Genomic DNA, 19681 nt, shown 5'->3' with positions numbered 1-19681 from the left:
AATCCAATCTTTGACTTGATTTATGGCGAATTTCCCAAACATCCCGAGATAAATCCTGAAGTTCCCCTACCCACTATTTTGGCAATGTGATACTTCTTTGGTAGTCCGGACAAGATAAGCACGTCACATACAGCAAAAAAGCACGCCACAAGTACCGTGTTCCGCTTCGTTTGACACTGTTGTCCAAGTGACTTGATGTTTTGATAGAGGCAAAATTGCAAGTCAATGAGCAAGAATATTGGCACGAGAAACAAATAGTTGCAACTTGCAACAAGTAAGAAGAGAACCATCAAGTGACTTGATGATTCTCGTGCTCCTTCTCTTGGAGGAGGTACCGATTCGAACCCTGAATCTTGTAATTGCTAGTAGTATTTAGGGTCCATAACTAACCGCTGTACCGACTCATTAGAAAAAAGAAAAAACGACTATGAGACTAAAATTCCTCGTGAAAACCTAGAAAACAAACGACAATATGTTGACCGTTAGCTCCGATGCATATCCATTCATATTTAAATACACATTTTAACTAACCCCTCAAAGCAGTAAACAAGCAAATATCATCAATGAAGTTGTCTATGTTATTCTTGCAAAACATCATCTTGTTTTATTTCTTATTGATCGTTTTCTTGTGTTACCATTCTTCCAGTGAATTGATAACTAGCTTGCCAGGACAACCCATAAATGTTTCATTTAAACAACATTCTGGTTACTTAGTAACCGATGCTCAACAAGGCCGAGCTTTGTTTTATTATTTCGTCGAAGCCAACTCAGTTGATCCACTTTCCCGTCCCCTCACCTTGTGGCTTAATGGAGGTTAATTCACATACAAAATTCATGTTTCATTTCCATTTTCCTAAGTTCATCTTCAGAATTGATTATTTTCTGTATTGGTCATCAGGTCCTGGTTGTTCTTCTCTTGGTTTCGGTGCGTTCATGGAACATGGTCCGTTTCAACCAGACAAGAACGGATTCCTAATCAACAACAAATATTCATGGAATTTGGGTAATACATAGTACCATTCATGCTCAACTACTGAGTTATGCCATGTTAACTGATAATATTCGTTTGAGCAGAATCGAACATGTTATATGTGGAATCGCCAATTGGTGTTGGATTTTCGTACTCGAATACAAGCTCAAATTACATACTTTGGAACGATACTACCACCGGTGGGTATCTTTTTCTTGTATGCGTTAAACATAGTTAACTATGTGATGCCATGCCGGCTTAATTCAATTCTTGGTTTTGGGATACAGCCGAAGACAATGCAAAGTTCATTGTAAATTGGTTGGAAGAATTTCCAGAATTTAAAGATTCAGATTTGTATTTGACTGGGGAGAGCTACGCAGGTAACAAAAAACAAAATTTAGATTCCAAGATTCATGTTTCCAATTTCCTGCAACTCATATTCGGAATTTCTGGTCGCAGGGCATTACATCCCACAGCTTGCAGCATTGCTGCTGGAGTATAACAAGCAACCAAACATCAAACCAATCAACCTGAAAGCCATTGCTGTAATCATATACATTTCATTTTTCTAAATTTATCACAAGACCATAAAAAAGATAAAACATATTTATTTGATTTCACACTCTGATTTGTTGATAGCTTGGGAATCCACTTCTAGACTTAGACATAAGCGTTAACCCTGCTGATTACTTATGGTCACACGGAGCTATATCAGATGCAACCTTAAAACTGGAGAAGACGGTTTGTAATGATTCTAGGTTCCTTAGAGAGTATGTTCATGAAATATGGACTCAGGAATGCAATGATGTTTTCAATATAGTGGGAAATGAAATTGGTGTTGATATTGATCGAAGTGACTTGCTCCTACCTCAATGCCTATCGACGCCCAGCTCATCTAGTGCTAGAAGTGTCAACTCTGAACAGTTTAAATCAAAAGGAGAGCTTGCAGCTATCCATGCGACGGTATATGCTTTACTGTGCTTTCTCTATTTCCTCTACTCATTGTTGAGCATGCATGTTAATGAGTTTTGAAACAGCTTGGTAGGAGAGGAAACATTGGCGACCCTTGCCTAGTTGATAGAATATTCAGCTATCTTAACAAACCTCAAGTTCAGAAAGCTCTTCATGCCAACACCACCCACCTTCCCTCTCATTGAGATTTCTGCTCAGGGTCTCTCTCTCTCTCTCTCTCTCTCTTTCCATCTGAGTTTTTCTTTTTAACGAGTACTAAATAACGGTGATGCAGGCCTCTTGTCTGTCAAGAAGACAACCTGGACATGGACCTTATACCTCTTGTCTCAAATCTCATTAGAGATGGGATTCCAGTCATGCTTTACAGGTATGTCATCATGACCATATTTAATCTGTCCCTTTCAAACTATATCTAGTTTAAGACTCGATAAGTTGAATTAAACTAGTTTCTAAACTGTAATTTTAGTGGAGACCAAGACACAAAAATTCCACTAACACAAACAAGGATTATTGCCAACATGCTTGCTCAAAATCTGAATCTCACTTCCTTCACAAAGTTCGCTCCGTGGTTCCACAAGAAGCAGGTATAACCTGATACCAAACATTTAATGGATTTTATAGTTCATACCTTTGTTTGCGTTACGACTTTTGTAAAGTGTTTACACAAGATTACAACTATTGTCCTCGCGTTGCAGGTTGGTGGTTGGGCTCAGTCGTTTGGTGCATTAAAAGATGGAAAGAACGTAACCTATCTTACCTTCGCCACTGTTAGGGGTGCAGCACATGAAGTTCCATTTACATCTCCCTCTCAGGCTCTGACATTGTTCAAGGCATTTATAAATGGAACTCCATTGTAGACTTCAGCTAGAGATTAAGTATGCATGTTTGCACTTCGGGGACATGCTAGTAGAGATCAATACCTCCTACTGATCCTTCGGTGTCAAGGAGAAAACAGAACGTTCAGTTTCATGATATGAGACCGTTGCTTAGTTGAGGCCTATGAAAAAAAGAAAATTCCTAACTTGTGAATCCGTTGAATTGTAATCTATGCAAACACTTTTGAGTATTTTTATTCAGAAACGATAATTATTTGTCAATTGCAGTTCCACATAAACCAGTGAACTTACAAAACTACCCTCCAATGTTTTTCGTGGAATAACTTCCTGTTTTGTACTCCTATGTAACAGAAATGCTCAACAAGGCTGACATTCTAATGCTCTGTATTAACATCTAATAAGTTCTCTATCTAATAGTTTATTTCCAAGTCGTCGCCAGAAGCTGGATAATAGTCCATCCACCTACTAGACTGATCTCAATTATTCTCCAGATATCGGCTTCCTATTCAGATCTTGGTGACTCGTTACTCAAGTTGATGGTGGAATTTGCCATTGATGAGGCACGGGGCCAACATCATATATGATTTCTCTGTGACAAGACCAGACAAGCTTTATTGCTTCAGGGGTTCCAATTCCTGCACCTCTAGGGTCTCCAGCAGGTCCAAACCTGTAATCCACGATTGTCTTAGCATTCGTTGTGCTTTAAGAAATACCAATAGAACTGCAGAATGAGGCTACGAATCAAAGAAAAAAGAAACTTGGAATTTACTTACCAATGATTCTGTGGAGCACCTGTTGTCCGGGCTCGCATTCCAGCATAAGTTGTACCGTTAACGGAGTTCCCAATAACTTTCTGTACAAACGAAACTTCATGGTTATAAAATATTTCTACTAGCTGCAAAGGGAAAGATATGTTCTATTTCTACATGACTGGCTATATCCTAGTCATTGTACTGCCAGGGCTGCAATTATATTCTAGAAATAGATACCGGATTATAGCTCCAAGCTATATCCACAACATCCTAATTTCATGTTCAAATGCTAAAATGAGTGAATTTAAGAATCAAATCAAGCCTTTTAGCTTTAAGAAATTGATAATTAAAAATCAAAATCATGATTTTATAATCTTCGCTTTAATATTATGGTGACAATGATTTTCCATTTAGATCACTGCACACAAAAAATACGTGATTCTGAAATTTTTGATAGTGCAGAATATGCAACTTGAACCTATAAACAAACGCATAGTATTCAACTAAAATGAACTACTGTTTGGTTGAAAAGTTCCAAAAAGGTCTAATGTTTTAATCTCCATATATGGAATTGAAGATATCTTACCTGCAAAAATAAAAGATCGTTTGAAACAACTGCAGCAGTTAAATGTGCCTCCATTTTCTCAAGTGCATCCAAGACCATTTGTAGCTGGCCATCTTTATAGTCAGTGACCACCTGAAACCATAAACAAGCAAGCTTTCAGTGGATATGGGTATTTGAGGTGCTCCTTTTTCTTCTAGATAGAACTATGAAGTAATGCAGCTTTCAACATTACCTGGAATGGTCCAAAAATTTCTCTTGTGACAAGCTCAAAATTGCCCTCCTTCAATATTTCTTCACAGGGAACATAAACAGCAGTTGGCTTTATAGCACCATATATATTTGGAATCGAATGGTTTTCTAATGGTTCACCCCCAAAGAGTAGCTTTGATCCTGGTATCTCAAGCAACTTCTTCATGTGTCCGAGCATTGTTTCCGTTGTCACCTACAACAATAGCACAATTTTAAGAATAGAAGTTAGAAAGAAAAAAAAAACGCAACAAAAATTGAAACGAAATACAGTTATAGCTTAAAGTGAAAAGAAATGATAGATAATTTGGCAGTAGCTACTTACTGTAAGGACTGGACCAACAGTTAAATCTTCTAGCTTCCTTCTTTCAGCAAGAGACTTCATTTTTGAAATGAGTGGACTTGACGCCCAGTTCTGCACAAATAGAGAAAAGAAGGGCATTTTCAAAACTCAGTCAAGACTTCATCTCTTTCTTCTTGGGGTCTGACATTGGAGAAAATGGACAGTTCGCCAAATTTATAGTATGGAGATGTATCAAACTGAAATAACTAACCTCATGCATGAAAAGGATTGATGTAGCAGAGCATTTTTGGCCACTACATGCATATGCATCCTGATCGCAAACCCATGCAGTGTAATCAACCTGCCATTCAGACACAAAAAAGATCATTTAACAATGGCTGTTAAATGAGAACCAGAAAATTGAATATTGTTATATGCATAATGTAATGTGGAGATGCCCTGTAGATAGAACCTCTTGAACATCAGGGCCCAGGATTTTCCAGTCAAAACCAGCATCTTCCAACTTAACACGTCCCCTTAGATCAACAGCCAACTTCTCCGCTACTCGTGAGCTTCCGGTAAAAAGAGTCATTCGTGGCTTTGCCTATAACGAAATAAAAGAAAATATATTCACTAAATACATCAGTGTAGATATGTCTCCAAAGGATCAGGAGGCCTAAAAATTAAACACAAATGATGAAGAATAGTGAACAAATACACGGGTAAATCTCAGCCATAGTCTGTGGTACAGAGTACAAATATGCATGGATCAGTGCAGTGAACCGGATCAAGGAGTCGCTAATCCTCAAGTATATTAGGATGAAACCAACCTCCAGCAACAGTTTGTTCATTGTCTTTCCATCAGAATTGATGAAATCAACGTCATCCATACTTAACCCACACTCGTGGAGAAGCCGTAGCATTTGCTCCATCACAATGCTGACCTACAAAACACTCCTAGCCAGTCAGCAATATCCCAAGCAAAGAAACAGGAAAATTGAGAAGTAGTAGAAAATCAAAACCTATTCTGAAATTAAACTGATTAGTATTTCAGAGAAATCTTTCTTTACGATCATGTTTGTATCTTTGTTTGTATTTTTTCCTTGGTAAGGATACTAATTTCATATATATCTGACACTTTATGAGTGAACAGCACATTTCTTATGTAGAAGAAAACACACGGATTATTAAGAAATACCTTGCCATCTACTTTCAGAAGAACTTTGTTTCCCATATAAAGTGCACCCATCAATTGCAATACAGGAATCTCCAGAGGAAAATTGAAAGGAGTAATAATTGTAACCTGCGCAAGAAATGATCTACAGGTTAACTCACAAGAGTTTTAAAACAGAGAGAGTCAATACAAATGAAAAGCGTTCTATTGTGTCCAACTCATTTGAAACGGAAAATGAAACCTCTCCATGTCAAGGAAAAAATTCTGACATTCACTTATGTGTTTCTAAAAGTTGTTGGAAATCAGAATATTCATCAAATATAAAGTTTAACAGGCTTACAGGACCATATGGCCAACGGAAACCATGACTTTGTTGCCCAAGATGATTCCCAGGTACTGCAAACGACCTTGCCAGAAAACGAACCTGCCATGCCAAAGAAAACAGTTAACATAATTTGTTTTTGTGAAACATCAATACAACTGACTAGCAGCTTCACTAAGATATCAGACAGTTTTTCCATATACCTGGTCGCCAGAAAAGTTCTCAAAAAATTTCTGGGTTACGAAAACCTCTGCATGGGCTTGGTGATAGCTCTTTGGAGAAACCCGTTGTATCAACCTTATGAAGAAATTCGAAACCTGTAAAATCATGTAAATAGTAGATACTTAAAATTAATTTGCAATAACAAATGGAAAGGTAATGTTTAGATGTAACATAAACAAATTAACATATCAAAATAAAACATTCGAAATTGTTATTACGTCAGGTTGCGAAAGCATGTGAGCCACTTTTGTCGATATGTCTCCAAACATAAGATATCTGAAAAATCAAACGGTGTTAAAAGGCAGTTAAATGACTAACCAGCACCCATATACATCAGACTAAGATAAAAAGATTCCAACCTTTCTGGAGATTTAAATGGATTGTGAAGGCCATGTTTCAGACACTTAGATAAGCTCTCCACAAATGGCTACAACAAAATAAATCCAACAAGTTACGTAAGTTTCATGTAAACATACCAATAAAAAACGTATAAGCAATTTTACAAAGTGAAACCAATGTTTTATTAACCGAGGTAACAATTAATTACAGCATTAAAGAAGAATGATATGAGGGTTATACCTGCAGCCCAGTTTCATCTACATCGGCAACTTTAATGAATGGTTCTCCATTTAACGGATCCAATACTGTACTCCAATTAGATGTCTTTGTCCAGCTACCCTGGACTGCATATAACCAACAAGTAGTGTTCATCACATGTAACATTAACATGTTACTCGTGAAATAAAATCAAGCAGAGTAACTCTTAACATACCCAAATTGCTTACTTCAGCAGGTTGGGAGCCTGAGATCCCTTCAGCATCTACGGTAGCAAATGATGGTGTTTGGAAAGATCTGAATTATAAATGGAGGAAAACTCATACATTACGCCTATATACTTGTGAACATTACAAAGGAAGAAATGTCATCCCTCCAGCAGACACCAGGAGTCCCACTAATCAATTCTACATGTTTCAAAATTATCGAGATTTTCTCATTAGAGACAATTTATGGATGGATAATTACCCTCGATAAGTATCCTCCATCGGAGCAAGCCTCGGAAAGCCTATCCATGGCTCTATATCTTAAATTCTTTGATTACATTATTTTCTAATCCTTTGATTACTTTTAACAAGTAACACCAACACGTCAAAAGCAATCGATTACCAAATAAGATGCCTAACACAAACATGTTGGGATTCTAAAATCACTCCCCGGTTATCTTACCTAACAGCAACCATCAAAGAAAAAATGAAACAAAATCTATAAAAATCACTAATTTCGAGAAAGAAAAAAAAACTCAAGCAAATAGCAATCAAGATCAAAACCCATAATTTATATCAACCAAATCAACAAACCCACACATCCAGAATTTCGGGAAAAAATAAATGACAATCAAGAAACACGATTTGTACAATATATATACCTCGATTGGTTGAGTGATGAACATAGCCAGTTAATAGCTTGTTTAGGGGCTCTACTTCTTGCAAATCTCTGCATTCTCTCCAATAATCTTGATTGTTTCTAAAACCCTAAGAAAATCTTTACAATGAAAATGAAAAAAACACAGTGACTAATGCTTATACTTTGTCTATTCTGGACATCTTTTTAGCAAGGTATATATATATATAGTTCTGTTTTGTGCTGTAGCTTACTGCCACCTCACCTCTTTTCTACTGAGCTATTTTAGCCTTACAGCGAGAGTAGCATAGTACGATGTACTAAGTGAATGAAAAACCGTAGGATATTTCGAAAACTTGGGCACGATAAAAATACGTGTATGTTGATTAAGTAAAGTCACATGTGAAATATACAGCGTATCTGTATGACTAGATTTGACGTAAGATCCAATGAAATGATAACTTAGTAAATGGGAATGTATTTTTGTGGGTTAGCCAGATGAATGTTAGTTTAGCCTCGATGACCTTTAGCTGCCGTGTATATCTTTTTTACACCTGGAATCATCTTAGACGTTGGATGTTGGAAAATAATGAAGTTTTATTAGTAACTAACTTGACATTGCATTAGGAGTGTAGCAGTCAGCAGTATGGGGAAGGAAAAGAATTTCATTATTTTTAGCATAGAAGGGGATTGTGAAAGTTGTTTCAACTACTTACGAGAAAAAATCTCTGAGGTTTCATGGAGAAGCAAAACTCTATTGGACGAAACCTCTAAAATCATTAGAGAAAGTCATAATTTTTTGGGTTTTTATTTTGTGCCTAGACTAGGAAATGAAGTAGCAGACTCTCTTGCTAAGAATGCTAAAACTCTATCTTTTGTTACGGATTGGGGTACGACCCCTCCGCCTTGTATCTTAAAAAAAATTTTTGCAGTAAATAAATCTAATATAAGGCTAACCCCTATGGGCTAGATTGAACTGCTAGATTGGTCAAAAGTGTTGCAAATCATGAAAAAAGTGTGGGAAAAAAGTTAACACTAGCATTGGAAAGTTCTCTCTCCTAACAAGTGCTCGCAGTTCAACTAGCAGCGAGATTGAAATGTTGAATGGTTCAACGCTCAAAAAGTGTTTTTAACGCTAAACGGTTCAGCGTTGGGAGATAAATTTTATGATCTAACGGTTGAGATTTAAAACGCTGAACCAAACAACGTTCTATAGTGGTCCCAGATGACGTGGATGGCCAATCTAGCTGCTAGATATCTAGCCCGTAGGACTTAGGAGGTTTCCCTAGCTGACGTGGATGACCAATCTAGCTGCTAGATATCTAGCCCATAGAAGTTAGTCTAAGGAGAACCACACAATTCTCTATATTAGATGGCTCTGCTACGAATGTAATGGTGCTTCCTTTGGAGTGCTAGTTTTTGTTGGAAAAAATACAGTTTTATGTGAATAAAAATTACTAATAAAAAGGTTTTTCCAAAAAAATAAAAACACCTTCCAAATTTATCTCTTAGTTTTTTACGGGATAAGTTTACTATATATTTTTTGGATTTGGGTTAGGGTTTTATATATGAATAACCTTTTTTTATTGCTGTTATATATAAAAAAAACCTCTCATATATCCCCGTGTGTTTTTGAGTACTTCTTCTTCGTTTTTCGATGTTTGATACGAGGGTTTTAAGTGCTAACGATTCGTGAGTTTTTCCGCTGCCAAGTTCTAGAAGGACAAGTTTGAATGTGCTATTCAAGCTTGTTAAGATTGTTGTATCTTGGAGGCAGATGTACCCGTAGGGCTATAGCATCATCTTTTTCAGAGTGTAGCCGGGCATTCTTGTCTTAAGGACAATATGTTGAACATGCGCCTCAATCTACCATTACCGTTTCCTTGTTTCCATGGTGTTTAACAGGATGTTCAAGACATTAACAGTTGACTAAGGAGAACACACAAAAAACAGATAAGTGCCTCTTATATTATTAGTTGATTGATTAATTTTTAATTGTTATTAACCAACAATCTTAAGACAAGATTTTTTTTTTTTTAATAACAATTTTTCTCTGTCAGTTTCAATATCTAAAGAACATCATGGCCCCTAACGAAGCAAAAAGTCCGAGAGTTTCAAAGTCGGAGATTTCTTCATCGCAGTTATTTTATGAGATTGTGCAAGGTTCTCATGAGTTTAAGATAAACGGATATTCTCATGCAAAGGAATGGGAGTTGGTAAATACAAGTCTAGTGGCAAATTTGCAGTTGGTGGTTATGATTGGAAGATACGTTTTTTTTTTCCAGACGGCTGTGATCATGCTAGCGAGGAGTACGTATCCTTTTTCATTGAGCTAGCTAGCCCTGGAGAAGTTAAGGGCATCAGTTGAAATCAAACTACTGGACCAACGCCAAGAAGACAATTTCATTCGGGCGCACTTAGACCGAGGCTTCAGAGCTATTACTCCCACCATTGTGATCCAATCTCTTACGCAATACATGGGCAATGTCGTCAAACTTTTTATTTCTGAAGATGGTACAGCTGAGAACTTTAAGGCTGCAACAAGCTTGGATCTACTTGGTCCATCGGTTTTCCGTATTTGGAATCCGATTACAAACGAGCAAGTACTTCTTGCTCCTAGAAGATATACTCCTTTCCGTGTCTGTGGATTTTACTTCCATCCGCTTAAGAAGGAATACGAAGTGGTTTGTGTACGTACGTCGCGTACTAAACCAAGATGGGACACTTTCAGATATATCAGTCGGTGCTTGAGAAAGAAAGGAGGGGAGATTATCTCGGAAAGACTGTTCAGAAAACAAATCCTACACAACATAGTGTACGAGAATTGCGAGCACTGGGATTGAAACTTTTTGAACTTTAAAGTGAAGCGTTGGTCTTGATTTTTCATGAGTTGAATTTTTTGAACCCTAATAAGAAAGGATCCTTACGGATGAATGTCAGCAATGGAGTCTTGGAAAGATCTCGAGTAAGAAAACAGAGAAGATGAAGAGTCGTTAGTTTGTGATGACACGGCAGGGTGGTGTTGCCAATACTGATGGCATATAATGAAACTCGAGAGAAAAGAGTCATGGTTTCTGTTTGATACTGGTTAGATTAAAGATGGAGATTGACCGGTGACTAATGAAGTAGAACATGGAGAAATAGGAGCTCGTGATGAAGAGTTATGCCAGTAATTGAGATGTTGGTTCATCAGGGATGCTGTTCATGATGGCAGTAATGTTGGTATACTTCCGGTGATTGCTGGAGTTGATCGTGGTGATGAAGAGATCGAGATGAAGTCAGGGAGGCCGAGTCACGATGGAAAGATGAGAATCCCTTGCTTTGTTCCCAGTTGGTGTTCGGTTCATTGATTATCAGAAAGCTACGACATGTCTGGTACCTTCAGAGGTGTATCAACATTTGAACTTGATATTTGGGCTACACCAATTGAGAAACTAAGAGTAGTTGCTAATGCTATGACTGCTGAGATGCACGCTGGTCTTGCTTCTGAAGGGAAATTTGGTTGAGCAGGCGGCTGCTTATACAGGATAGGATTTTGTGCAGGGGAATTTGGCTGAGCAGGCGGCTGGTTGTACAGGAGAGGATTTAGATCGACACGATAATTTGCATTACTTAAGGCAGTTGATGTGGTTTGAGCTTACTTCTGGAGAGAGCTATTACCGCCTACAAAAATTCGAGACTTCTAGTAGAAGGTTCTTTGCTGTGGAGAAGCTCTACGCAATGATTGAAGACCTATTCGACGTCCGTTCCTATCCTTCTTAAAAATTGACTCTCCAGGCCTATATTGAATTGTTGAGGGTTCCGGACCTGCTGGTTGTACAAAAATATTATTGTAAAGCGATTGCCGGAGCCATCAGGTGCTATATAGCATTGGCAGGTAGGGTGAGAGAGGCCCAAGTCAGTAAAGCTGTTGGAGCATGTGTTTATTGTCTGTGTTGAAGCGTCCTCGGCTTACAAAATCATTTGATGGTCATGGACTGTCCTAGATGCAACCTTAAACACCGACTTGTATGAGAGTGATATACTGCCTTTTAGTGGAAATGCAATACGAGTTGAGGACGAAAATTTTTGTGAGGTTGAATGTACTTAAGGGGTACAATTCTGTTTCAGTTTCTCATAATTGAATACCTTGCGAATTTACTTCAAAGGAAAATTATAGTATTGCTGATTCTAGTCTCTCACGCAAATAAGTGAAATGTTGCTCCAATACATCGGAAATAGTATTCTCAATTTGGAAGGGGTAGGAGGGTGGAGAATGTATCTTCACCCATCACAACAAACATATTCTCCAGACGGTGCAGCACCAGCTGTTTTTGATGATGAGTACACGCAGCAACCACCTCATGTTTACGCTCAGCAAGGCGCCCTGTCTGGTTATAGTCAACCTACTACTCATGAAGCACCTGGATATGCTCAAGGTGGCCAGGTTGGTGGTCATGTGCCATATGGGACTACTCAAGCAGGTTACGGTGAGCATCCAATTCCCAGTAGTAGTGCGGGCTACCGGTATCCTGGGACTGTTGAAGCTGGAAACAATAATTATCCTTATGAATTGTTTGATGATTTTTCAGCTTAATTAACAATTAATCTCTGTGTTGAATCCCTGACTTGTGCTTGTATAAGCTATGCTAGGTGCCACACAGGAAACCACATAAGATATTGTTAGTCAGGTAAATAAATTGCGTGCAAAGATGAGGCGATGGATGCGGGAAATGGAACACTAGATTGTGTCAATGAAAGTGAGTCCTCCATCATGCAAAAAACATACCTGGCAGAACGAGTAAGTTAATTTACAATGCATCTCCTCATGCAAAGGTGCTATGGAAATCACGTTAGGCTTAACAATCATGTGACTATCTTTAAGAAGTTACTTAAGTTTGTACACCTTTAAAGTGATGTTTTGTGCTGATAATTTCAACGAAAAGAGATGAGGATCATTTTGTGATGATTAGTTGTTGTACCCATTGCTGCTATGCACTAGCTCAAAGCAAGAGGTAAGCCTTAACTAATTTTAAATCATCTAAATGTGGGGGGCTGTCTGTCATAGGAATGCTTAACGTGTTCAAGGCCTTTTGGCCAGTTTGTTTGCAAACGCACATATAAAATTTGCTGGATATTAATGCATATATTTCGGTATTCCATTGTTATATATTTTACAACCACTAACAAATCTTAGATGTTGAAGATTTGGCAGGAAACTAATGTGTTTTAACGTGGTCTAAAGGATCAGTAAGTAATCAAAAGAAATTTTGAGGACATAGTTTCTGTCTAACGTGTTTATGTGTTGTAAAACAGATGTGCATATCCGCGTTTACCCTGGGAAATCACCAGGATGCTCTGATTAGAGGTCGAGAGATTGGAATGCATGAGGTACATGTTTAATTACAAATATGTGATATATATTGCACTAACCTTAATTTTGAGGTAGCTATAAAGAATGTACTAGTGAATAGTACATGTGATATTTACGATTTGACTGAAAGACCAAGTTGATTGATATGATCTAAAGGATCTAAGTGAACCAGAAGATATTCTGAAGGAAATTAGTCTTTGTCAAACTCGATGCGGTTAATGTGTGTTGTAAATGTGCAGTATAGCAGGTGTATACAAACACACTAGTATCTCAAAAGAATTACTGGGATAATCTGATCAGAGACTTGTGATATGACTTGTCATACTTTAGGTACATCTTAAATTGTGTATGTAATACATATTGTACTGACCTTAAGAGATGTTGTTGTTTCAGGCGATGAAAAATCTTAGCCTATGTGTGTATCCTCTTAAGGAGTGTTTGTCTAAGGAAGTCCTTAAAACAGACAAGATGAACTTGTATATTGAAGAAATCAAAGTTCGTGTGCTTTAATTCAAGCATAAGAGGAAGACGAATGATTACTAAGATGTTTCTTAGAAGATATTCCTCTGTGACCGAAGCCTGTGGCCATCATTGCAGAAACTCAATTGACTATGTGAGTCTAAAGTAAATGAGCAATGACAAAGTCTAGACATACTCGAAGAAGGCTAATTCGGTAAGACAACTATACTCTTTAATGAAGTAATTTTAGTTGATTCGTGAAGTCAAAAGAGGTCTCAGTAGACATGTAAAGTCAAAAGAGAACCTCACAGACTAGGGAAGTCAACAGAAAAATTAGTGGTCCTTTGACGAAAGGATTTTCTAAAGAGATAGTTCGTATTATACATCGAGGGGGAATGGGACTTAAGCTCATATAAAATAAACTTGCCATGAAGGATACTCAACCTTGCTGACTGGAGATCCCAAGATCAAGGTTTCGAATGAGACAACTAATTTATGGTAGGTAAAGGTAAACACTATCAGAGAATTATATTCTCTCTGTCCATTCCCTATGGTGTAGATGTGATAGTGTGACTGCATGTGAAGGGTGACTTTTAATAAGTCTTAATGAGTTCCATAGTTTCAATTTAAGATTGAAGTGGGGTGTAGCAGTGAACACTCTTAATGGAACTCACCTATCTGAATGAGGAAGTGGGTCGCTTTCTATGAGAATATGAGCTGATTCTCTAGAGCATTCTGAGAAACAAGACGTCCAGGGCCAAAATGGACACAATGGCGGAGCTTGGCAGCAACCTTGGAGATATCATGTGTGGTTGTTATCGCGAGTTACACCAAATGTTAGACAGTTCAAGACCTAATGGACACTGGCTAATAAGTAGTTCAGGTAACCTCTCACTAAGCAAAGGTTCAAGACCTTATGGACACCTATGCCTATTCGTGATATTTCTTGTTTCCGTGTTTTATCGTATTTTTATTCATGTGGGGGATTGTTGGAAAAAATACAGTTTTATGTGAATAAAAATTACTAATAAAAGGTTTTTCCAAAAAAATAAAACACCTTCCAAATTTGTCTCTAGTTTTTTACGGGATAAGTTTACTATATATTTTTTGGATTTGGGTTAGGGTTTTATATATGAATAACCTCTTTTTATTGTTGTTATATATAGAAAAACCTCTCATATATCCCCGTGTGTTTTTGAGTACTTCTTCTACTTCTTCTTCGTTTTTCGATGTTTGATACGAGGGTTTTAAGTGCTAACGATTCGTGAGTTTTTCCGCTGCCAAGTTCTAGAAGGACAAGTTTGAATGTGCTATTCAAGCTTGTTAAGATTGTTGTATCTTGGAGGCAGATGTACCCGTAGGGCTATAGCATCATCTTTTTCAGAGTGTAGCCGGGCATTCTTGTCTTAAGGACAGTATGTTGAACATGCGCCTCAATCTACCATTACCGTTTCCTTGTTTCCATGGTGTTTAACAGGATGTTCAAGACATTAACAGTTGACTAAGGAGAACACACAAAAAACAGATAAGTGCCTCTTATATTATTAGTTGATTGATTAATTTTTAATTGTTATTAACCAACAGTTTTTTCATTTCAATGCCTTATTAACAAAAAAAAAGACTTGACATTGCATTGTTTCCGTCTCTTTCCAGTTTTTGCATAAGGAAATCTTGAGAACCAATAAAACCATAATCAAAATGAGTTTCACGACTAGAATGTTTACTAAGAGATCTGTCCATGAATTTGCCTCCCTTTTTATAGAGGTACAGATCCATTGACATAATTTAAAAGAGTTGGACAACTCTTGATTATTGGACTTGTTGTCCTTAATACTACTAGATGATCCATAGCCTCCACTGCGTTCTTATATTCTTCTTCCAAATATACTTTTTTGTAGACCCTTAGCAATAGACTCCACTACTTGCTCTTCATCTAATGCCTCTCCGGAGTCTCACCTTTCTCCTTTATAATTATCTGCATAATTTGTTCGTATTAATCATAAAATTTTACTTTTTCAAAATCCACTTTAGGTGGTCCCCAAATGGATTCCACGGTAGTGATTGTCTCAATTTTTGTAATGCTCTTGGTTAAGAAAATTCTCTCATTCATCGATCTCCTTCTTGAGAAATCAACTCAACAGGATTGATTTTACACCTGCTAAAAACAATATTACATCTTTGTTTCCATATTATCCACACGGCTAAACAGATAAATCTCGATATAGACTAATGTTCAGAAATATGAAATTGATAATGGTTAAACAATTTAGAACCCATTCCAAAAAATTATTTCTAGGTAAAACAAATGCACCGTTGTGGTATTTTCTTTTTAGGTTCGAAAATCAAAATCGAACAGGACAAGCCTAAACCACGAAAGTAGCTGTTCTGTCTTGCTTCGGTCACGAGAAGAGAAGATGAGTTGATCTTATAGGGGAGGGAAGCAAAAAAAGTTAAAGAAAATGCAGTGGTACTGAATTGTGTGTTTTGGGTATTTATAAAGAGTAACAGAGTTTATGGATGCGGTAAGCTTGCTCTGTTTTCTAAATAGGTTAAGTCTATTTATAGTAATTTGGAATACACACTGCTTTTCTCGTAAGTAGTGGAGGTAGTGAGGTTGTGGAGAGATGGAGAATATAAGGATGATGGAGGTAAGGTGAGATATTTTAGGAAAGTTTCTGGAAACCCCTTTTTCTACCGTATCCAATTATCTTTTCGACTTCTATAACCGTCACTATTACTTGTAACTTCTCACCATGGGGTATTGCCACACCGCATGTTGCTATAAACTACAAGACCAATACCCCATGAAGAATCCCCCATGTGATATATTTTGATGTTTCTTAGGAATTAAGAAGAGTCATGGACTACATCTTGTTGTAGATGGGAAAAAACGAGTCGCTGAGTTTTTAGGGAGTGAAGAGACGAGCGTGTTGTCGAGACTCCTCAACCGAGCAAACTGTTCAACCTCACACAAATGCACTGCAAAGGGAGTGCTTAGATTCGAGAGATCAATCTGTAGGACTCCGGCCTAAACCAAGTCAATGGCTGTTCCACAGTCAATTCGGTCGCAAAGAGGGAGATGGGTTGATCTGTAGGAGGGAAGCTGAGAATTGTGTGGGATCGGTGATGATCAAGGATTTTGGATGTGTTGAAGGTTTCTACATAATTGGTGAAATGTTGAGTTCGAATAAGTTCTGGTTGATTGATGAATTCTTGAGAGTAGTTACTCGAGAAATTATGTGTAGACAATTGATAGCTAGTGATCATTCGTTGTCTGTTCTTTTTTAATCATGGATTCAAAGACTTATTTATATTGTTAGATTTGTAACACCTTGATCCCTGTAAGTGTGATGGTTTCTTGAGTGAAAGAGTGGGAAAGTGGGAGATCGTGGTGCAACCAGTTCCAGGTCGTGTGGAGACTGGGTTGATCATTTACCCACTACTTTGCTAACTCCTCCAACCGTAGACACGACTTACTCACATTTCTCGTTGTGGATGAACCCACGGGTTGTAGGCCGCCAGACCAAAACCCTAGTTGTTATCCCCCAATTTGACGTGATTGATGTCTCACGACTCGTGGAGTCTGAGTGACAGGCGTGTATTGATTAGTCAGTTGTTGACTGATTAGATACTGAGTCTAGGTTTTGTTGAATCGATGCTCAGCGATTCATGGATCGAACATGTAATTCTATGAAATGGTGTCAGTATTGTAGATTCAGTGATTGAATTACTGACCAGCGAGAGCAAGTGTTGCTCGATTTGACGAATTACTGAATATTGAGAATTTGACGAGCAACTGAGCAAGTATTGCTCAATTCGACAAATTAATGATCATTGATGATTTGACGTGCAACTGAGCAAGTATCGCTCAATTCAAAAAAATACTAAATGTTGATAATTTATTGCGCAATCGAGCAAGTATGCTCAATTCGACAAATTACTGATAATTCACTAAATATTAATAGCTGGATCAATATTTGAGCAATTGGGCAAGTATGCTCAATTCGACGAAATATCTATTTGTGACGTGACCCAATAAAATATTAAAATATTGGTAGATTACCAAATATTATATGATTAATTCAGATGTTGATTGTTGAATCAATATAAATTCATTAGTTCCTGAATCTTGCTCAGAATGATGATTCGTAGAACATTTTGTTCGAAACTCTAATTTCAGATCGTAGTTGATGGATTGCTGAAAATAAGTCATGAGTGATATAGGGACCGACCACATGGGATGATGGGAGTCCATGTGGTTTCCAGTGCTCGAATGAGCATGCACCATGGTTCTTAGTTTGAGAGTTGGTGAAAGAATGGTGATTAAATGTCCGTTTCATCATTTACTGAAATATTGCTGGGTTCAGCATTAGGTGATAAAACGTAGATATGAAAGGTGGGGACCGACCAAGAGAGCATGGGACCCGGCTCTTGGTGGGCACGTGACCAGTTGTTTGGCCGTTTGAGCAATTCCCAGGTTGGTTGAAGAAAGTTTGGGCCCGATACGAGTAATTGAGCAAATTAGGTCAGAATTATGAAAACGTGTGGGACCGGATTTGTGCAAGCCCTAGGGATGACCCTGGTCGGTCATGAAGGCATGCACACGTTGCCGTAGTGTCCGTGTCTCCATACTGAGAGTTTCAGTATTTTCTGATGTGAGTTCGAGCAACGTAGTGAACTTTCAGAAGAGTTTCATCTTGACTGAAATTCTTTATTTTTGTTGGAATGAGCATGTATGATCAATTCATCAATATTTTGTAAATATTAAAATAAAAGTGTTTTAATATTTAAAATTTTCGTGAGAGGCTAGCCGATCGTGTGACCATGTTGGCTTTTGGTTTTTCATGATTTGAGCAATATTTGAGAAAATATGAAGAAATCATGATTTTTTGCTCAAACCAAGGAGTTTCATGAATTGAGGAAAATAATAATTATAAAATACTAGGGATTGCAAGGTGTGGACCGGCCACGGTTAGGGCATGGCCGGCCGGCAATATTGCCCGGTCCTGCACACCTTTCTCTATTTTATAATATTATTTTTTCATGAATCTTGTGAAGTTATGGAGAATTCATGATTTTTGTTGAAACAAAGGAGTTCGATGAGATTAAGGAATAATAATTATAAAATCTGGGGATTGTGAGGTGTGGGATCGGCCACGGCTTGGGCATGGCCGGCCGGCTAGGTTTCCCGGTCTCGCACACCTTTTCTTTTTTTATAATATTATTTTATGAATCCATGAAGTTCTGGAAATTCATGAGTTTTGCACAAAAACAAGGAAAGTTGCTAAAATCAAGGAGTTTTCATGAGTTCATGAAAAATAACAAAATAGGACCAAATAATAAAGGAGGCATGGGACCGTCCATGGCTAGGGTATGGTCGGCCAGCCGGTGGGCCCGTCCCCTGAGCGCTTCTAATTACTCTATTATTATTTGTTGTTTTCTACAGTTTTGCGTAGGATTCCTCATCTGTCCATGTTTTTGGATGCTCGTTTGTGCATCCGGTCCCTCAGTCGTGCATCATTGTCGAGTACACTTGCACCATTTTTGTGAGGCTTACTCAGTGATGGTCCAAATGCCCGATTGTTGAGTATATATTACTAATTTATGAAATTCAGTGGAGAATGATTCATGAAATTGAGCAGTAAAAGTGAGTAGTCATTTCTTAGCAGTCCATAAAATCAGCTGTGGATTTAACCATGGATTTGGAATAATAAAATGATAATTTTATTACCATCTCACGGAATCGTAGATTTGACCATGAAATCGGAGTAATAAGATAGGTGGTGATATTACCATTTCATGAGATCAGGCGTGGATTCGACCATGAAATCGGAGTAATATCTATTACCATTTCATGAGATCAGCCGTGGATTCGATCATGAAATCGGAGTAATACATTTATCTATTACCATTCCATAGAACCAGTCGTGAGTTTGACCATGGAATATGAGCAATAAGATAAGATAGATTATCTTATAGGAACTCAGTGGTGAATATGACATAGAATTTAATCTCTTGCGCATAGTCATTGAATCAACGAGTGTTGCCAATGTCCTGAAGATGTTTTCCCCCCTCAACATTTCATGTATGGAGGAACGCCTGAGTCTATACACGGACACTCTACATAGT

At 37.8% G+C, this 19681-nt stretch overlaps 1 protein-coding gene and 1 pseudogene across 1 annotated transcript; one reads left to right on the top strand and one right to left on the bottom strand.

The window, feature by feature from the left end:
* The first annotated feature begins 562 nt into the window (after positions 1-562).
* On the top strand, positions 563-2834 carry LOC113276007 (annotated as a pseudogene).
* Positions 2835-2988: 154 nt separating this feature from the next.
* Positions 2989-7961, bottom strand: LOC113276006 (probable aldehyde dehydrogenase). The gene is made up of 16 exons (XM_026525598.1): positions 7766-7961; positions 7115-7194; positions 6922-7025; positions 6702-6769; positions 6561-6618; positions 6324-6437; positions 6139-6222; positions 5823-5927; positions 5455-5568; positions 5097-5228; positions 4896-4985; positions 4667-4756; positions 4328-4537; positions 4117-4227; positions 3552-3631; positions 2989-3445 (listed from the first exon to the last, which is right to left on the bottom strand). The coding sequence occupies exons 1-16, from the start codon at positions 7837-7839 to the stop codon at positions 3307-3309; spliced, it is 1653 nt and encodes a 550-aa protein (XP_026381383.1). The 5' UTR covers positions 7840-7961; the 3' UTR covers positions 2989-3306.
* Between the last annotated feature and the right edge of the window lie 11720 nt (positions 7962-19681).

The sequence above is a fragment of the Papaver somniferum genome, chromosome 4 (assembly GCF_003573695.1).
Source record: "Papaver somniferum cultivar HN1 chromosome 4, ASM357369v1, whole genome shotgun sequence".
NCBI classification, from domain to species: domain Eukaryota; kingdom Viridiplantae; phylum Streptophyta; class Magnoliopsida; order Ranunculales; family Papaveraceae; genus Papaver; species Papaver somniferum.
The sequence above is the reverse complement of the archived record's forward strand: the minus strand, read 5'-3'. Positions and strand labels throughout refer to the sequence as shown.